General features: G+C 45.2%; 1 protein-coding gene across 2 annotated transcripts; it reads right to left on the reverse strand.

The window, feature by feature from the left end:
• Positions 1–5,098: 5,098 nt before the first annotated feature.
• Positions 5,099–14,547, reverse strand: SSBP1 (single stranded DNA binding protein 1). Of its 2 annotated transcripts, none has more exons than XM_039520633.1 (7): positions 14,443–14,547; positions 13,145–13,197; positions 9,801–9,861; positions 7,918–8,058; positions 7,136–7,223; positions 6,801–6,889; positions 5,099–5,291 (listed from the first exon to the last, which is right to left on the reverse strand). In XM_039520633.1, exons 2-7 carry the CDS (start codon positions 13,166–13,168, stop codon positions 5,248–5,250), a joined length of 447 nt encoding a protein of 148 aa, XP_039376567.1. In that variant the 5' UTR covers positions 13,169–13,197; positions 14,443–14,547; the 3' UTR covers positions 5,099–5,247. The 2 variants fall into 2 exon arrangements, with proteins under 2 accessions (XP_039376567.1, XP_039376566.1); XM_039520632.1 differs by lacking the exon at positions 14,443–14,547 and adding an exon at positions 14,281–14,436.
• Between the last annotated feature and the right edge of the window lie 6,741 nt (positions 14,548–21,288).

A 21,288-nucleotide genomic window follows, 5' to 3' on the forward strand; every position in this document is an offset into this window, starting at 1 on the left:
CTTCACAGCTGTCCATCTAGCACTGCTACAGGAGCAGTGAATCTCTGGTACCCCCTCTATCCAATATATATTGTGCCTGCTATTTTATTAAAATGAGTGTTGAGTCTCTGCTATTTCAATCTATACTGCTCGTAAAGGGCCTCTGTTTGGTAGTGAGAAATAGAACTGTTGTGTATGCAATACAAGGTACTGTATAAAGTCATTAGCACTATATGGGAGCAGCCACATACATGTGCAAGACTGAAGTTTTAGGCTGTAGAACAACCATTCTTGGGGAAGAAACTGTATTAAGAAGGGGCTGCTAGAAAGTGGCAATGTGTACCAAGTGCCAGAAAGGAGGGAAGAGAGAGCAGGCAAAGAATCCTTTCAGAGAATATAAATTACCCAGTATCCTGGTACAAGGAACAGCAACTAATACCCCAAACTGAATATATTGTGTGTCACTGTTCATGAGCAGACATGCCACTAAGGAAACAGACAAGACAAATATCTTCACCTACAAGAGCAAGAATGCTATAACAGAGGTAAGGACTGTACACAGACATGCTGATCCCTAGGCTCTCCTGCATCTTCCCCCTCATGTTTGTTTCCTCTGACCTGGGTCAGAGACTAGACTAGTTTCTACCATGCTGTAAATCCAGGTTATTTTTCAATATTTCACACTTTTCATGTTGTGGGTCAATCTAACAATGCTTTCCATCCCATACATCCAGGCACACGTATGTTTATCTTTTAGTTTATGGTTCTCTCTTTGTGTAAAATTGTTTCCTCTCCCTCATCTTCTAGAACCTTATTTGGTGTGATTGTCTGACACACGAGAATGTTACTGAATGGTATACTTTGCAAACACTGACCTCGGACATATAGGGAGGTAGAAAAAAGGAGGTTGTTCTGCGTATAGGCCAGGTCAGAGGTAGGGAAAAACCTGCAGTTTTTCTTTGAGGCAGAATGGCTGATAGAAGGTATTGGAGGCACGGAAGGCCAAACAAGCTAAGGGTAAGGGATACGAGGCCACTACACTAGGGCTGAAAATAGATATACTCACACTGGACATTAGGAAAAACTCACTGGATGTACATTTTATTGTCATATGTATTGGGAAAAGGGAAAACAACATACTGGGCAAATTCTACTTTATTTTTCACCCATGTAACCCCAATGCCTTCAGCATCATGGCAGAGGTGTAAAGCAGAGCAGATTTTTTCCTCAGTATGTTCAAAGACTAAGTAAAATAATACAAATGCAAAATGTAAGATTGACAGTACTGAAGAATGTCTTCTATTAAACCAGATAATAAGTGCGCAGACAGCAACACAAGCTTGCTTTAGTTAATATATCTCACCTTTTACCTGCAGGGACTTCTCTAAGAGCTAGTACAGTTTTCCTGCCTATGCAATTCATGACCTCTCTGTTGAGACTTATACCGCAAGTAGATGTTTGGCTTCATGATGTCTAGCAGGAATGGGACTGAAACACCAATTAATTTCACATAAGGCACTAGGGAATCATCACAAGGCAGCACTAACCTGGGCTAGATTCAACCAGAGATCAAGTGGTAAAAGACTCCAATATCCATTTACCAGTCCCAAGCCATCCAGACGCTCTCTATTCAGTTTGCTACACTAATTATCATCAGAAGTGATGAATCATGAAACAGAAGCGAGAGAAGACATGTCTGCCAAAGAAATCAGACCCACTTCATTACCAGCTATTTTTTGAGCACCCCTCATGTTATCCCATATGGGAAGTTGGGCAAGTTAGAGCTATGTTCTCAAATATAAGTCACACTTTTGTAAAGGTTAAAAGCGTTCTTCGCGATGTGAACGTTCAAAATGCTATATTAGGCACTGTGCCCATTGCTCTCCCTTAATCGAAGCATTACAGCCAAAAACAAGTATAGGAGGTGGGGGTGGGGGGTTCCCCCCCACTCTGTTCTGGAAGCAGGGAGACTGAGTGCAAGTGACCTGGTTTGCAGTCCTACGACTTTGTCTCAATCTCATTATGAAATTCACAACACCATTGAAAACTATTGCAATGCCCTTCGTTATGGAAGCGCACCTCATACTCTTACCTGCTACAAATATAGTAATTCCTCTTCAAGGTCAAATGCTTCTGTAAGGAGATCCAATCAGTGCCTATAATCAAGGTTGCCTAATCCAGGTTACCCAAGAGGTTAATTAGGACAAGAGAAAGCTGAATGCCTTTCCCTGAAAGACAACACTGAAACCCAGGAAAAGTGAAAATCATTTGTAGCATGAACAAATCTGTTAAATTTTGATAGATAATCCCACAATTTGTACTAGTTCGGTCTCTCTCCTGATCCAGAGTTGTTGGCAGAGGTCAGTGTGTGGGCCACTGTCAGTGACCATTACTGAAGGAAGATCTGCCCCAAGAGATGAGTCTTACATTTTTCTTGAAGTAGACAAGCCTCAGGCTTATCTCCAGTATGAGTTCAACAGTTAAGGGCCTTCTACTGAGAAGTCTCCATTCTCAAGTCTCATGTTTTACAGTGGCACCATCATTTGCATCATCCCAGTTGATTTCAGCTGTCATGGTGGGTTGTGGAGAGATAGGCAGTCACTAAAATATAGCGCCTACCACATTCAAGGCTTTAAAGATAACAGGGAAACACCTTAAAGCAAATCTGGAACTGGATCAGAAATCAGTAAAAAATTATAGATAACTGACACAATATGCCATTTTTGGACTACATTGCCACATGATCAGCCAAACACAGCTTTCACACACCTCTTGCCTTCAATCCCAAATAAAGGGATATGCAACATTGACCTTTTCCACTTTAACAAAAGAAGCTAATCTACGGCCCACCTGTGGGATTAACCCAAAGGTCATTTTAATCAGGTTTTTGTGACAAGCACATTTCATCTTAAAGTCTAGAGGATTCTGCTAATATCTGGTATTCCTTCTAGACACCAAGGGTCTGGTATAGAAGATTGTCATCTGGTATTAGTGCTGATGCTTTACAAAAGCTAGAGTTTAGTACTGGCCAGAGATCAGAAGTTGAGCTAGCATGTGTTTGTGTCATTCAGTTGGCAAGATCTACCTCCCCACACCCACCCCACCCACTTGCTTTTCTGAAGTTTATCAAATGAGCATGAAGTCAGTGTCACCTGCCAGTGTGACTGTGCTTCTGGTGGCATGATCGGGAGGCAGGAGAGTAGCACAGGGCCGTGCAGAAATAATGGAGCACTTCATCTTTACATGAACACCGGATAAAAATTCAATAGCCAGGAAAGTCGGGAACCTGAGGTGGCACAAGGTGTTACTGCTACTGACAGAACAGCCTTGGCACTGATGTGGTTCACAGCCTCAGTCTATATATGACCACAAAATATTTGTTCTTTTCTCAGCCTCAGGGAAAAAACCAACATATTTAGTTCTGGATGTAGACAACTGTGGACAGGGCAGGAACGATGGCCTGTCAGGAACCAGTCTAGAAGATAGCCCATTTCAACTTTTATTCTCCATTTCATTTTAATTTTAAAAGATGCCATGACCTCCATGTAGACACCAACCCATATAAATAGCTAAGAATTTCCAGTGGACCCATCACTGCAGTAATCCAGAGGCCAGATACAACAACATAAGTAGTAGCTTTCCTATCCAGGAATGGACAAGTTCCTCCAAATTGATCACAGTGCTAGGATCATTCTGGAGAAACATAAGGAAAGGGGATAATCTCACTAGCCATTTTGTAGGGCAAGTCCACAAAAAAATAAAAGTGTTTTACATTGTGCCCAGAGAGATGAAACATGAGTTCTTCCTCCACTCCAGAGGTAAGGATTTCCACCATCCAGGTTCTCCCCCCTACCCCATTGGGATCCTATGCAGGAATTTTATTATAAACTAGCTATAGAGACTCAAACTAGCATCCTTTTTATATACTTTGATCAGAGATGGCAATAATGAAACTCGTGGCTGCTCTGACAGCTCATCCAGGATTACAACGTAAGAGAACATTTTATCCCATCCCATCCTACCTGGAACTGAGACTTCTGGACTTTCCCTCCAAAGACTGGAAGTGTCTACAGTGCAACGATGTTACTCTCTAAATCAGAGGTGGGCAAATTATGGCCCACGGGCCACATCCAGCCCACGGGACTGTCCTGCCCAGCTCCCGAGCTCCTGGCCTGGGAGGCTAGCCCCCGGCCCTTCCCCTGCTGTTCCCCCTCCCCCACAGCTGATGCAATGCTCTGGGCAGTGGGGCTGTGAGCTCCTGGGGCAGCACAGCCGCACAGCCCAGCCTGACCCGGTCTCTGTGCTGCGTGGGTGTAACGCCGCCAGCCACCAGTGCTCCAGGCAGCGCGGTAAGGGGGCAGGGAGAGTTGGATAGAGGGCAAGGAAATTCGGGGTGGTGGTAAGGGGGCGGGGTGTATATAGGGGCTGGGACGGGACAGGGGGTTGAATGGGGGCAAGGGTCCCGGGGGGGGAGCAATCAGGAAGGAAGGGGGGTTGGATGGGGCGGCAGGGGGCAGCCAGGGGACAGGGAGAAGGGGTGGTTGGATGTGGCAGGGGTCCCGGTGGGGGGCCATCAGGAATGAGGAGGGGTTGGATGGGGCAACAGGGGTCTGGGGGTGGTCAGGGGACAGGGAGGGGGGGTTGTGGATGGGGCAGGGGTCCCAGTGAGGCCGTCAGGGAACAAGGGGGGTTGGATAGGGCAGGAGTCCCGGGAGGGACAGGCAGATAGGAGGTGGGGGCCGGGCCACGACCCCCTCCCCTAACCAGCCCTCCATACAATTTACAAAACCTGGTGCGGCCCTCAGGTCAAAAAGTTTGCCTGCCCCTGCTCTAAATGGAGAAGCAGTGAAAGAAAGTCATCCGGTGGTGCATTTACAGCTCCTCCCGGTGGACGAAAACAAGTACGGCACAAATTTAAGTAAAATTTCCAGGGATTGGAATTAAAATTATAACCAGGGATTATGGGAGCCTGTAATAAATACAGGCTAAAAATGCCCAAGAAACTCAGAAATGCAACATCTAATCATAAATTTATTGATTCAAACTGATATAGCCCCAAGGGCTGCCCCTTAGGATATAACAGAGAAGTAGTAAAAGAAACATATTCAGAAGCCAAAGCTTGAAGAGAAAGACCAAAAAACCACAGTTCTTTATTCATATAAAAGGGTGTTTTAATTTGTTTACAGAAAATACAGCAATATGCATGATTTCAGAATTAGGAAATACTATAAAATGAAAGGAATAGCATGGGTCCAAGCACTAAACATCTCACACCTTCTCTTTGACATGGTCGCTCAGAAAAATAATGTTATCTGAAAGGAAATACAACGGAGTAGTTAATTTTCAGGATCAGATAGTGTTTTGTCTTGCTGCACATATCTATATGCGCATACTCAGATGCTACTTTGTAGGGAAGTTAAAAATAAAATGCAGGGGCTTGTACTGTTTCAGTATCCAGAACAAATATCCCATGAAAACTAACACTGATGGATACAGATGCTTCTCTATTTTTCCCCAGGTCAAGAGACCTTTTCAAGGTGAACATAGGTATTTTCAAGCATGTGTCCACAAGCGTCTAACAGGGTTAATGGCCAAATATATCATTAGAGGCAATTTTCAAAAAAGATTTGAATTTGTCCCTTTTATAAATCTATTATTACTGCTAATGTCTTGCTTACGCTGGACATCCCAAAATGCAATGAGCTGATATCATCCCCCCATAATCAGCATGGAGCAGGACTAAGGGAAGTCCACATTTAACTTCCAGTGGTCTCCTAAATTCTCAATAACCCTACTTTAAAGAGCTATTAAAAAGAAAACGTTAGAGAACCACTGAAAGAAGAGACTTGCCATATACCTACAGGCAGGCTCTCTGAAAGTGTGCCAATATCACAGTGCAGTACGTGCTGGGCCATCTGACCAAGTGGGCTTATGACTGCAAGAACACTGCACTTCGGGAACAACCAAAAGTAAAAATTAAAAGTGCATGTATTGTTCACCTCTCGGCCAACTTTCTATATACAGTTTTGAAACACAAATGTTTCCTTTATAACTCAGCTTTTTGGGGCCCATTGCTAAAAACAACCCCCCTAAAGTTTCAGGATACTGATCTCTCCCGTAAGTCACATAACTCAAAAAAAAAATCATTGCTGTTTACAGAAGCAAAGAGGACGAGTTTCTGAACTTTCCATCTTTCTTCATGATTGTTCCTAGCTCGAGGAACCAGTTTGCTCCCTCCCTCTTCTGCTATTCTTGGCCACCTCACTCCTACTTTCCAAATTCCCCATCTAGCTATATCCACGTGACACTCCTTTCACATGGAGAAGACCTTAACGTTTAGTGGAAAGCCTGAAATCAAAGGCTTAGACAGAAAAATGTTCCCTGCTGAAGTTGAGAGTGAACTTTTCAACAAGGCCCACTTGTACAGCAGTGTACATACCCTATTTTCTCTCCAATGTGCAGCGCAGAGGAAATGCACAAACACCCACTTGCTACAATTCACTGCTTTGTGTCAGCAACTTTTCAGCAATTCACAAATGCTACCTCTTTCCTGCCTAATTCTGATGACACCTACTGGCACAGACCAGGAACTACAAATACAACCATAGATACAGGTTTCAGAGTAGCAGCTGTGTTAGTCTGTATCCGCAAAAAGAACAGGAGTACTTGTGGCACTAACCATAGATACAATCTCTCAAAATTCCAAATTAAGAAGTTTGGGAATGAGGAGGGGAAGGAGGATAAACCACACTTTATTTCGCTGTTCCCCTTCACTTCTGGAAATGGCAAAACAAGATGGTTTGACTAATAAAGTTCATTACCTGCTATGATTGTTGTGGCCTGCCGCCTCACATTGTTTTTATCTGTATATTCACCGTAGTCTATCTTCCCTTCCACATAGATTCGAGCACTAACATGGACATAAGAATTCAGTTCACAGGCAGGAGGATTACATTATTTTTATTCTATAAATTGTCGGTTTACAGTTCAGAGATCTTGCCTCATTTGTCTGTAGTCTTTGAGCACTAAATGCTTTAAGCACGACATGCTTCTATTTTAACATCTCCACTGAACCACCCCCATTGTGCCTGATATACATTAAATTAACTGACTGTTGAGGCATTCAATCCCCAAGCACTCTTTTTACGCCACTTACCCCTTCTTCACATACTGATATGCCACATCTCTCAGGCCTGGCCTAAACACAGAGATCCTGTGCCACGTTGTCTTTTGAGTGATATCACCTATGTTACATGAAAGGAAGAATAATGAATGACAAATGTGCTGAAGGATGCCATGTCCTCTCTCTAACACAACAAACCGCGGAGGGCTTGTTTCAACACTTAAGTGCTCCTCAGCTAAGAAGTCAAGTGATTGATCGGAGAAATGGAAATTTACTGTTTTTGAAACTTCCACTCTTCCTCCTTTCAGGGCCAGAAACATGATACAAGCATAATGAGAGAGCATATACTGTGTACCTTTGCTTAGAAACCATGGCTCATATTACACGCAATTATTTCTCCCTGCAGCCTGCACATTGTAAACAGGCTAGGAGAAAAGTATGCAGCTACAAATTGAAAGTGGCATCTAAACAAAGATGTAGTCATTACTTCATCTCCAGTGGGAGGTAATGGGAGAATGGAACCTACTCCACCCCCACAAAGTCTATGTGAAATGATGAACGAGCAATAGCTGGAGGCTTCCTCCATCCTTCTTAGAAAAGTCTCCCACAAATCACTATTCAACAAATGCCTTTGAGAAATACTAAAGTGCTTCCTGGATATACATGATGAGTAAGCTCCTCAGTTATTATAAATTGGCATAAATGAAGCTATATGGATTTACATCAACAAAGGATCTGGATTGGTTTTAATGTTAAAACAGCATTACAACAGGTGAAAAACACATTATTCCACTCCAATAACTACACAAACTCACCTGCCTGGAACACCTCACTTTCCCCTGATCGCCACATCTCATTGGTTGCAAGAGAAAAAATTGTAACAGGATTTTTTCCCTCCACTTGCCTCATAACAGGGTCCTGTCCTACTCGACCGAGTAACTGGATACGATTCAGGGCTGAAATGTGTGGGACAGAAAACATCAGACTGAGGTGCACCAGGAGCAAAAGGAGATATCCTTGAAAGAGTTAAAGTTCAGGATGACTGCTTGGACTGGTCTCAAGAACTTGTGCATGGATCAATTTCAGCTTTTCTAACCTTGATAAACTAGGATTCAGAGTAGTAGCCGTGTTAGTCTGTATCCGCAGAAAGAACAGGAGTACTTGTGGCACCTTAGAGACTAACAAATTTATTTCAGCATGAGCTTTCGTGAGCTACAGCTCACTTCTTCGGATGCATAGAATGTGTGTTCCATTCTATGCATCCGAAGAAGTGAGCTGTAGCTCACAAAAGCTCATACTGAAATAAATTTGTTAGTCTTTAAGGTGCCACAAGTACTCTTGATAAACTACTATCCCGACTTGTAACTTATGACAAAACCCAAGGAATCCAGATTCTCTGACTTCTAATGATGCCTACACTAGTGCTGACCAACATCACTGAGGAGTCCCCATTACAGGGGTGAAGGATCTGCTCACACTGTTCATTTTCTTCTATTCCTTGTCCCAATATTTTTAATATAATTTTTAAAAACAAAATCTTGACTTTTGTATTTTTACCACAACAAAGCTGCAATAATTTCCCCCCACCCCCCATCATTACAACAAGCCTTAGTCAAAGCTAAAGTACCCTAAAGTTATGTTTTGATGATTACCACCTTTTCTTTTTTTTGCACTTTAATTCCAACAGGGTTTTAAACAGCCAATGTCTCACTGACTCCTAGCGTTAGTAACAAATGCTTTATATCATTTGAAAAGGATTTCAAGCTTTCAGATGGTACGATGGTTTCTAGTTCTGCCAATTTATCACTACTAAAATCATGTCTGAATCAAAAGGGAGTGGGTAAAACAAGATAGTAGTCAGAATGGCATAGTAATAAGAATGATAAGTTTTATGTCCAATATTTCATGGCCTGCCATGGCTATAAATTAGCACTTAGAATTCCAGCGGTAGAAAGCATTCACTTCTACCTTTGGTGGTCTGGAAGACAGTCCTGAAGAGACCTTTTGTACCTCCAAGACATGCACATATCTAAAATCGCACAGCTACTCAATTTATCACTGGAACCCTGGTTCTTCTTTGGCCCATTTCCTTTACTGTTTTGTTATCCCCACTCAATTCATTATATATAGAAAATTAGAATGTAAGTTTTAAGGGGCATTAATAGTTGTGCCATGAAGTGTCTAGCACACTTTTGGGCACTGTAAAATAATACATTATTTAATAGCAACTGCCTGCCGTCTATTTTCATTGGTTGGCTCACATAAGGAGAAACATTTCCGAAGACATCACTGCAGAAATAAAATCAGATAAAGATTAGATAAGATAAAACATTAAGTTTCCCTTAAGAGGTCAACTGCAGCATGATTAAAAAGTCAGAATGAAATAAGATATTACACAAGTAAACTTATTAAAGACACCACACGTTTGACTGTTAGTAGTCTTAGCAGAGAGGAAGAGGACCGAATGGGCCTGGAGATGGAATTTACTCTCACTCTTTGCTGAGGAGCATTTGCTGGTCACTCTGGGGAAGTAGATATCTATCCAGGCTTTCATAATATGCTCGTCACTATGGTTTCTGAGCGCTTATACCTGTACAGGAACCTCTTCTGCAAGCAGAGGACACAATACATCTCTGGGCAGACCCATCAAGCACATTTCACTAGTACTAAGATTCTCAAACAAATAACATCTACTTACATCTTTCAAGTATCAAGGAGGTGGCTGAATCAGACTCGTGCCTTATAAACTGACGAAGCACCTAGGAGGACAGATAGATGTTTAAGGCTCCAGGCCAGTCAATCCTGAACACCAGGACTCTGATAATTTGAAGAGATTTAGTTAACAAATAAAGAATAATAGTTGAGTTTCAGGGCATTTTCTGAATTAGGGGCCAGTTCAGCAAAATGAAGGTAACAGGATTACATGGGCACTTAAAAGTCAAGCATGTGTTTAGTGCATTGCCGAATTTGGATGTTAAGGGCTAGATGGGAAAAGCTAACGTCCTGAAACCATACCTTCAGCTAGTAACCCTTGGGAAATTTCCTGCCCAACTATCGCTGTTTCTATATGATGTGTAGTAGAAAATATATTTACAGACACTTGGTATTGATTTTTTTTTGTTTTGTTATTTTTCTGCTTAACTTTGGGTACGGACAAGACATGCATAACAGCAGCTCTACATACGATTTTATTGACATAAGTGGTACAGTGACCCCAATTCACCCTTCAAAAGCTAAAAACAATTAAGTGCCACAAAAATTTGAGACTCACTGTAGGTAAACATAAGGGGAGAAATGGGAAGGAAAGACTCAATGCTTGCAAGTGCCATATCAGAGGAGGAAGAAAGCAGCAATTGCTGCAGAAAGCCAGGGAGCCTATCTGTACAAGATCCATAAACAAGGACTGTAGGTATGGTAAATTTCCTACAAGGGGAGTGGCAGAAGGAGCAAAGAGGACAGGCTGACAATCCTTCTAGTGAAAAAGATGTTAAAATAGAGGATGTTAAAATAGAATACAATAGAAAAATGCTTTGGCATATTGATTTGGCCACCTACTGAGGCAATTTGCTTTTTATGTCTAAGACATCTAGAATTAATGCCCTGTGTATACCAGTCAGATTTATAGAACCATTTTTTCATTTGGCTTATAATGACTGTTAAATTAAGGCCAGAAAACAAAATCTTGGAATACATGTTATATTCCCACAAGCTGAAAGCTCATAATTTAGCTTTCCCCTATAGGTTCTGCTGTGTTTATGAAAGAAATGAGGTACAGTATACCTGATGGGTGGAAGAAATAACATGAGGCCAGACAGACAAAAAGGGAAATTTTTATATTTCCTGAAAATGGATTCAACTTTGCAGTATGTACGGTTGCATAGCATGGGGGTGGTTTACGTAGGAAGAGCTTTTCCTATATTTTACGACTGAATTTAATATGATGTTTTAAGTATTCCGTACTGTACTGTAATGATCCCCTGTAATTTTTCTACCCACATGGGATAGTTGCACAAGTTTTTTTTATCACAGAGTATGGTTTGATGGATATGAATTATTAATTTAAACTGGAAATATGATACAACTTACAGTTAAAGGTGGTGGTGAAGAGTGAGAATTGTGGAGTCAAAATTAATATCTATGACAGATACATTTTTGCAAATATTTTGGTGGAGAGCCTTGCTACCTTCTGGGTTGTAGTTCAATTACCTAGTGGGGTTGGAACAGAAAGAAGGCTACTGACCCTCATGGCAGTTCCAGTCCTGGAACAAGAGAAAATTTTTGGAGCAACTACGATACAATAAAGAGTCCTGTGGCACCTTCTATAAGGTGCTACAGGACTCTGTTGCTTTTTACAGATCCAGACTAACACGGCTATCCCTCTGATATATGATACAATACGTTCTGTATTAAAGCATTAAATAGATATCACTGCATAAGTTTGTAACAGTGGGAATAATGGGATCAAGTACCATCTCAGGTCATACCTCTGTAAAGAAGGGCTTTTAGTTGTGGAAAATCTTGCTAAAGGAGAACAGTAAGAGCCAGCTGTCAGTTACTGAGGAATCCTAAGGAACCCTATGAATGGTATCATTTGATGGGTCTACAGAGAGTGTTCAATTAGCCAATTTTTGATTACTGCAGCAAGGAAAACAGTCTCACTCATTCAATAGTGGTGACAGGAACTATTTTGTTTTGGAGCCCCCTAAATAATGTGACAGACACCCAGAGCAAGATTCAGCTAGCCTAGGATGGGAAGAGTAGTTAAAGCCTTGATTACTTTAATACAGAAAGAAAAGAAACACTGCTTTACACACACACACACACATATACACACACACATATACACGCTCACACACTATATATTTTTTCTTAAAACCTTAAAGAAAAAAATTATAGTTAGGATGTCTGGTTAAAGCACTTTAAGTTAAAAAACGGAAGGATATAGGAATACTCACAAACAGACAGGCACTTTTACAACTTTGCAGGACTGAGTATTTAACAGTGTATTAAGATGAAGGATTTTGCATGCAACTATTTTTAATGGTAAGGTAAGAACAATACTGCACATAGTTAATTATGTTACTATTTGAGTGGCTCATGCACTAGACCAGGGATCTCAAGCTCAAATGACTACGATGGCCATATGAGGGCTAGTTCATTGGACCGAGGGCCGCATCACTGACACCCCCCCATGGCTGCCCCCGGCCCTGCCCCCATTCCAACCCCTTCCCTGAAGTCCCCACCCAACTCCTCCCCCTCCCTGCCCCCAGAGGGTGCATGAGGGGTGTGGTGGGGGCTCAGGGCAGGGAGTTGAGGTGCAGCAGGGGGCTGGGGTGCAGGCAGGGGGCTCAAGGTGCAGGAGGGGTGTGGGATGTGGCAGGGGGCTCAGGGCAGGGGATTGGGGTGCAGAAGGGGTGTGGGATGCAGCAAGGGCTCACGGCACGGGGTTGAGGTGTGGGGTGCAGCAGGGGGCTCAGGGCATAGGGTTGAGGTGCAGGCAGGGGGCTCAGGGCAGGGAGTTGGGGAGTGGGGTGCAGGAGGGCTTTGGGCTCCGGGATGGCAGCGGTGCACACCGGGGCCAAGGCAGGCTGCCAGCCCCGGCCTCACTCCGCTCCAGGAAGTAGCTGGAACCATGTCCCTGTGGCCCCTGGGGGAGGGGGACGCAGGGCTCCACCGCTGCTTACTGCGCCTCCAGGTACCTCCCCTAAAGCTCCCATTGGCTGTGGTTCCCCGTTCCCGGCCAATGGGAGCTGCGGGAGGGCAGTGCCTAGAAGCCAGGGCAGTACACCAAGCCCTCTGCTTCTCCCCACCCGCCAGGACGTGATGCTAGCCGCTTCGCGGCGCGGATCTCAAGGGGGCAAGCCCGCGGGTGTAGTTCGCCCACTCCTGGCCTGGAGGTAGGCCGGGGGATGGGAGGGAGGGGGACGGCAGACGCAGGCCACTTGGAAGGCCACGTGTTTAAGACCCCTGCACTAGACTGTACATCATTAGACTGTGCACGATCTACATTTTTTAAACAAAACAAAACCAGTAACTTGTTACCTGTATTATCGGCCTGCGCAACATTTCTGCTGTTTTCTTTTACTGTGATAAGACTGTATTTGAGAACATGGGAGGGTGGAAAAAAAACAAAAGAGGATGATCATTAAATGTCTCCTACCAGTTAGATCACGTCTACACATATGGTGCTGCAGTGGCACAGCTGCATCGTTGCAGCACATCTGGTGATGATGCTTTAATAAAACGCTCTCCCATCGGCATAATAAAACCACCTCTGGAAGCAGTGGTAGCTAAGTTGGCAGGAGAAATTATCCCGCTGACACAGTATTGTCCACATCGACACTTATGTTGGTGTAACTTATGTCACTCAGGAGGGTGGTTTATTCAGACCCCTGAGCGACATAAATTATGCCATCGTAAGTTGTAATGTAGACAATGCCTCAGATCTATTTAAATCATTAGTTGATACTGCCACTTAACATTCTCTCTCCCTCCCACCCGCAGCACACTTCAGATCATAAGAATGGCCACACTGGGTCAGACCAAAGGTCCATCTAGCCCTGTATCCTGTCTTCTGACAGTGGCCAACTAAATCTAACTAACCAGTTGCTTTTTAATAGTCTCATTCAAAACACAGGGCAAATCTATACAGGCTACAATGCCACAGCTGCGCCGCTGTAGCACTCCAGTGCAGATACTACTATACCATAGTTAATAAACCTCAGTGAGAGTCGGTAGCTATGTGGACAGGAGAAGCCCTCCCGTTGACATGGCGCTGCCTACACTGGGGGTTAGGTCAATACAACTGTATCGCCGAGGGGGGTGGATTTTCCACATCCCTGAACCACACAGTTATGCCTACGTAGTTCTGTAATATAGACCCGAACGCATTACGCGCTTGGCATTCAGGGCAAACCCGTTCTAAAGCCTCATGGCACCGCAGCTCCAGCGCAGCCACAGCAGCGCCCAGGGGCGAGACCTTCCCGTGCTGCTCCCACCCCCAGCACAGAAACCCCGGCCAGCGCCCAACGGGGCACCCTCGCCGCCCCCTCCCCAGTCCCCGGGGCCGTGCTGACCCCTAAGGGGGAGGGAGCGGGGGGAACCTAAGAGGGGGGGGCCGCTGGCCGACGCCGCACCCCGGGATTCGGGGCGCCCGGGCTGGTCCCTCACGCGCTCACCCCGCGCTAGGGCCGGACTCTGTCTCCGGGGCGCCGCCGGGCGGTATCCGGCTCTGGGCGCGCGGCGGGGCTGGGACTGGAGCCGGCCTCGACACCGGAAACACGCGCGCGCAGGAGCCCAGCCCCGCCCCTTCCCCTCCGGGGCCCGGCCGGAAACCCGACCCCGCGTCCGCAGTTCCGGCGGCGACTGGGCTGGAGGAAGGCGGTTCCCTGCCCGCGCCGGGGCTGCGTCCGGCTCCTCCCTGCTCGGCGCAGCATCCCCCGCCCGAGGGAGGGGGCCGGGTGCTCGGCGCTGCGCTGACGCCCAGGCGGCACCTGCGTTTACCGAGGCCTCAGCTGCTGCCGGCGGCCCCTCCCCCACCGCGCGGGAGGAGCGCCCTGGCTGAGCCCCGCCCCTTCCCTGAGGCCCCGCCCCTGCTCACGCGTCCCCCCTCCCCCTTCGCTCGCTGTCAGGGCGCGGGGGGCGGGCGGGCTGCGCGCGGCGGCTGGTGAGTCTCTGGCTCCCAGGCGCAGGGGCGGCCCGGGGGCTGCACGTGCTGCGCCTGCAGCTCCCCGCCCCGCCCGCCTTCCCAGCCCCCGGGAGCGGCAGCGCCCAGAGACCCCCCCCCCCCTGCACGTAGGAGCCTGAGGGAGACAGCGGCAGCTGCCTGGGAGCCCCACCGGCACAGGGCCCGCCGTGCTGGGGGGGGCTACCCGGGCTTTTAACGTCCCACTCACCAGCGGTGACTCGAGCCACCAGCGTCCCTTTTTGACAGGGTGTTTTGGTTGTTCCTGGCACCCCTATGCAGCAGGTGTGAGTGCTACTGGCAGGGCAGGTGGGCTTATATCCGAGGAAGATCACTGGCCCTGTCTCTCCCCCCTCCCCCCCGCAACAAGGTTCCTGGAGAGTTAAACTTGACAAGCTCGAGTATTTACGAGCAGTTGCTTTAAGCTCCTTTGTTGTGTCAGTCTTGACCAAGGAGGTTGACAAGTTGTAGTCTAAGTATTATAAAGATAAGGCAGAGACTCAAAAAGTTTATTAAATTAGCATCTGCCATCACACTGTAAATTGGTAACAATTTAAAATAGTCAGATGTTCTAAGTAGGAATGTTCTTAACATTTTATTGGAATAGTGTGCACATGTGTCAATTTCCCCGATATGTTATTTGAGTATCTAAGTGATGAGGCAAGGGGGTGTGATCATGGCAGAGGCCCCCAGGGGGTAAGTGTAACTGCTGCCTAGGCACAGACCATAGCTGACATTCTGTATGCTGGGAACTGATGGCTAGGGCCCACTTGATGTAAGGCTCAGCCAGAGGAACGGGACAACACATGGAGATGGGCAAGCCTATGCTTTATTTGCTCACAAAAGAGACAAACGAAGGAGGCAGGGTAGCAGATCTTAACTGATAGTGTCTGCTGGAAGCTGGTGCCTCTGCTAGTTTGGGACCTAAAGGGAGAGCTTAGGGTTCTGAATGCCCCCTATGATTAACGATGTTGAACATTCCAGATTTCTATGCTAAACAAGATTGGTTCTAGGCTGTCTCCCATTAACTAGTAAACGCTTCTGTTTTACAGTACTGGCAGAGAGTCATGGCTGACTGATGTTAGGGTGCATTGCCCTTTAGGGGCATAACACTTCCCTAGGTATCCCAGTGAGGTTGACTCACTGCAGGAAGCTCACAGGGTGAAGAGAGGTACTGAATGCTCCAAGGCCAGACCATGGAAGCACTGAAGCCAAGGAGGCTTCTTGGCCTGGTGAGTGCGTGCCTTTAGGGGAGAGACACTACCTGAGCATCCTGCCTGACTTTATTCAGAGCATGAAGACTGACTGTGTGATAATATTAAGCTGATGGATAATCAGTTGAGCTAAAAGAAAATTGAAAAGCATTTTGTTAAAACCGTTTCAAGCACTTGTAATATTCTCAACATCTGATTCAGAAAAGTTGAGAAAACAACTAGAGGGCAATCAATTTTGGCCAACAGGAATGAATTAGTTGCAAACAGGATGATAGTCATAAACTTTGGAGGAAGCAATCGTGATCAGAGAAACATTCAAGATCCTAAGGAAAGGAGGACATGAGAATGACAAAACAAGGACACTCGACTTAGGCAGATTTCAACCAACTCAGAATAGAAGGAAGAAAAGAAGTTGAAGGGAGCTGGCAATTCCTAGAAGATTTAATACTAGAGACTCAATGTCAAGCTATTCTACAAAGATAAAAAGACCGACAGGAGGCCAATGCTATCTGGGAAAAAAAAATACAGGAAATGGAAGGGTGCATCACCAAGGAATTATACATGGGAATAGCACAAGTGTGTAGAGACAAAAATCAGGAAAGCCAATGCAAAGAATGAGTTGCAGCTGGCAAGGAATGTTAGAGACAACAAGACTGGGTTCTTTAAATGTCAGACAAGAAAGATCAAAGAGGGTGGGGGTCTCCCACCCACTGCAGAAGATAAACTGGTTATGGAAGATGATAGGAAGAGAGAGAGAGAGAGAGAGAGTGTGAGTGTGTGTGATATGAAGCAATTTGATCAGATGACTAGCAAAGGTACCATAGACAATAAGGGGAAGGGATGCAGATTGGGATAAGTAAATAGATCAGATCTTCTGACCAATTTGTATTAATTCAAATTAGTGGAGCCTGATGCTGTTTACCTGAGGGTATTGAATGAATTAGCTAAAGAAATCTGAGATTGCAAACTCCTGGATGATAGGAGAGGTCCTGCAAGACTGGAGAAGGGTTAACATAGTGCCCATCTTGAAAAAGGAGGAGCCAAAGAACTATAGACCTGGGGAAGCCTCAACATATAAAACATTCACTTTGCAAATACCTGGAGGATGAAGAGGTAATCGCTAGCAGCCTGCATGGATTTACCAAGAACAAATCATGTTAAAACCAGATTAATTTCCTTTGACAGAGTAATTGGTTTGGTGGATAAAGGGAATTTGATGGACCTAATATACCTGGACTTCAGCAAGGTTTTTGACACAGGCCCTATCCCACATTACATTCTCATAAGTAAGCTGGAGAAATATGGGCTTGGCAGAACTACCATTAAGTGGATACGTAATTGCTTAAACAAGTAATTATTCAGGGAATGATGTCAGATTGGAGGGAGGCCTCAAGTGGGGTTCCACAGGGATCTATTCTGGGTCTGGTGGTGTTTAACATCTTTATTAATGACATAGATGTGGGAATAGAGAGCATACTGATCAAATTTTCAGATGACACAAAGCTGGGCGGGAGAGGGCAGTTGCCAGTACTTTGGAGGATAGAATTAACATTTTAAAGGGATTTTGATAAATTGGAGAACTGGGTTACAGACAAAATGAAATTCAAAAAAGACAAATGTAAGGCGTTGCACTTAAGGAAATAAAATCAAATGCACAAACACAGAATGGGGGATAACCTTCTTCACAGCAGCAGCACTGCCGAAAAGGATCTGGGAGCTTTAGTGGATTACAACCTCAACATGAATCATCAATGTCATGCTGTTGCAAAAACAGGCAAATGCAATTTTAAGTTGGTTGAATTAACAGAGACATAGCATGCAAATCACAGGAGGTGACAATACCATTTGACTTTGCACTGTTAGGCCTCAGCTGGAGTAGTGTGTCCAATTTTGGTCACCACTGTATAGAAAGAATGTAGAGAAACTGGAAAGAACCCAGAGGCAAGCAACAAAGATGATCAAAGGGAAATGAGCAAAGGCTGAAAGAACTGGGTATGTTTAGTTTGGAAAAGAGGAGATTAAGGGGAGGCATGAGAATCTTGAAATACTTGAAAGGCTTCCATAAAAGAAGATTGAGAAGACAGTTCTCTCTTGCCACAGAGGGCAGGACAAGAGTCAGTTAGTTCAAACTAGAGCATAGCAGATTTAGATTATATCTCAGGAAAAACTTCATAATTAAGAACAGTAGCACAATGGAACAGATGCCTAGGGAGGTTGTGAAAGCTCCTTCAATGGAGGCTTTCAAGAGAAGGCTGGATAGCCATCTGTCTTGCATTGTTTAGCCACAACAAATCTGCATCTTGGCAGGGGTTTAGATTAGGTGACTCCTGCAGTCCCTTCTAACCCTATAGTTCTACATCCAGGTGGGCAAGCCTTTTGGCCTGAGGGCCACCTCTAGGTATAGAAACTGTATGGTGGGTCATGAATGTTCACAACATTGGGGTGCATGGGGGTAAGGGCTCTGGCTGGAGGAGCAGGCTCTGGAGTGGACCTAAGGGGTTTGGGATTTAGGAGGGTGTTCCAGGCTGGGACCAAGGGGTTTGGTGTATGTGTGTGTGTGGGAGGGCAACTTAGGAGTGCAGGCTCCAAGCAGTGCTTACCTCAAGCAGCTCCCAGCAGCAGCATGTCCCCCCCCCCTCCAGCTCCTACGTGGAGGCGCAGCCAGGTGACTCTGCGTGCTTCCCAGCCAATGGGAGCTGCGGAGGCAGCACTTGAGGCAGGGGCAGTGTGCGGAGCCCCTTGACTGCCCCAATTCATGGGAGCTGGAGGAGGGACATGCCGCTGCTTCTGGGAGAGACACAGAAAGCCCCCAACCCCACTCCCTGGCAGCAGCTCAAGGGCTGGATTTAAAGTTCTGATGGGCCAGACAGCCTGCGGGCGGTAGTTTGCCCACCCCTATTCTACACCATTTGTAGAGTTTAACTTTTTTTTGTTAAAGTTCTGCAACTATGATTGCCATTTCCCCCCAAATGATAAAATCAGATTTTAGTTGACAGTAGCAATGACTGAAATAAATTGTTTTGATAGCTGATTTTCTAGATGTCATTGCATTTTAGCCAAAGCAGCTTTCTGACAAGTTATGCTGGAGTGAAATCCTATTTTGAGGCAAAAAACAGAAAGTAAGTGCTAAGGATGCACTTCTAGGGTACATTGTTTCCTGTCATTAGTTATTGATTTCTCCAACACAACAGCTAAAAGTAAAGTTTCTCACATGGAATAGTACCAAACACTGCTGAACATTTCTATTTAAAAAGGACAAAATTGGCTTTCCCACAGAACTGCCTACTCCCTTGACAAGCATATTAGTTACTGAGAACATGCTACAGTCAAGCTCCTTAAGATATCAAAAGGAGCAAGACTTCTTTCCTAACCTACAACCACCATCTTAGTATTAAAAAAAAAAAAACTTTCTTCCATGAGCACACAAGTTTTAAGTCAATGTTTGTCATACTTTAGTCTCAGCAAGCCTTAAACTTGAATTTTTTAGGTGGAGAGACTTCAAAAAGGCTGGTAGAGTTACCATGATAGTATCTTAAATCAGATAGACCCATCACCTCAAAATCTTCATTAGTTCTAGTCTCAGGAAACCCACTGCATTAAATGCTGGGCAATTTCCTGGTATTTCTAGATTTGATCATTACTAGGGAAAAATCAACATGTTCAGCAAGTTTGAAAAGTGGTTTTAGTGGTATAAGGGCCCTGCTGTCAGTCAAACGTTAAGCCTGCCTCTTGACCCTAACCCCCACCAATCACCAGAAGTCCCATCCCTGGGGGTTTACTTTCAGGGTCAAGCTGGACACATGACTGGAAGCAAGGTGTGTCATGTGACCCCTCCGAGAACTCTTCCCACCACCCTCTACCAATCAGGAGGGGTTTTGCCCCCATAGGACTGCCCTGAGGAGATTTGACCAATCAGGGAGTTCTGGGGGTGGGGTGACCCCTCTAAGAACTCTTTCCACTGCCTTCTACCACCCTGATGCCAAACATTTCAGGGCCATCAGCAGATGGTTTTTTTGGTTTTCATATAAAGTTTCCATTAATTATTCAAAATTGTCTGTTTTCAAAAGTTAAGTATTTTTTTATGGAAAGTTACATTGAGAAGAGCCAAGTTCACAAATCCAGGCAACTCTACTCACTACAAGAAATATAGGAATGTTCTATCAAGTTCTGTGACCCTATCACACTAGCTTTCTGGTTGTTCTTATCCTTTGCATGGTTCACTAGCCAATAACTGCATATCACAACAAGTATGAAGTACTTGGCAGTTCCTTCATTTATACAACACCATGCTGCTCCTCTTAAAAAAAGCAGAAACATGACAAGTTGTCACTTTAGAGGAATATTGTATTCAAGAATCTCCTGCCCATGAATGTTTTTTTGCTACAGGTTAAAAGGGGCAGCTTGCTTGGAAGTGGGAAAGAACTTAAGTTCAGTCTCTGTACTGAATCTCTACACTCCCTCACATGAGCTAGGTACTCTAGGGCTGGAGCTCTCATGGAAAAAAAAAAGATTAGTGGGTGCTTAGCACCCAGTGGAAACTAGCTGCCCCCTTCTCCCCCCAGTGTCTCCTGTCTGCCAGCTGCCCCACCAATCAACTCCTTCCCCTCCCTCCCAGTGCCTCTCTCCTGCTGCGATCAGCTGTTCCACAGCATGCAGGAGGCACTGCAGGGGAGGGAGAGGAGCAGGGACAGGGCAGAACTGGACAGGAAGAGGTGGGGCAGGAGTGGAGTAGTGAGCACCACCAGGGCCCAGAGAAAGCCTGCGCCCAGGACTGTGTTAAATGTGAATAGTTTGTAAAGTTAGGTAATGGTTCTGAAACTGAATATGATAAGTGCTTTGTCAAAGGCAACACTGAGGTTTGAACAGACTAGATTTGGTGGGGCCAGTTCATAAAAGCTTTCCTGGTTACTGTCCTCAGCTCCAACTACAAGGTGGTCTTGGGCTGGAGGTAGTTCAGCATTTCCATGTCCATTCAGATCTTTGCTCCCCTCTTGAGACTACTGGCAGGGATGCCAGTTGCATCCATATCACAAAAGCCACGTGTCCACTAGCACATGGAAACAAACTAACCTTTTCCTCCTCTTCCTCCCCTGCTCCCTGTACAGTCTAGTGACTGGGAAGTAGCCAACTCATTGAGCAGAGTTGAGCTGATGGCCTAGAGCTGAAAGATTCCATCATCCAGTGCCTTACATACACATTTGGGCGTGATAAGAACTTTGCACATTCTGTTCTTTAAGACCCACTTTTGAACACCTTCCCCATCCTAAAAAACATCTCACACAGTTGTC

Source organism: Mauremys reevesii, linkage group 1 (genome assembly GCF_016161935.1).
Source record: "Mauremys reevesii isolate NIE-2019 linkage group 1, ASM1616193v1, whole genome shotgun sequence".
In the NCBI taxonomy this organism is placed as follows: domain Eukaryota; kingdom Metazoa; phylum Chordata; order Testudines; family Geoemydidae; genus Mauremys; species Mauremys reevesii.

Coding starts and splice junctions, on each gene's coding strand:
- SSBP1 (XM_039520633.1), bottom strand. CDS start 13,168: ATGTTGCGCAGGCCGATAATACAG. Junction 8,059..9,800: donor CTCCTTGATACTTGAAAGAT/GTAAGTAGATGT, acceptor CACACATTTCAG/CCCTGAATCGTATCCAGTTA. Junction 7,224..7,917: donor AAGTGAGGTGTTCCAGGCAG/GTGAGTTTGTGT, acceptor CATGTAACATAG/GTGATATCACTCAAAAGACA.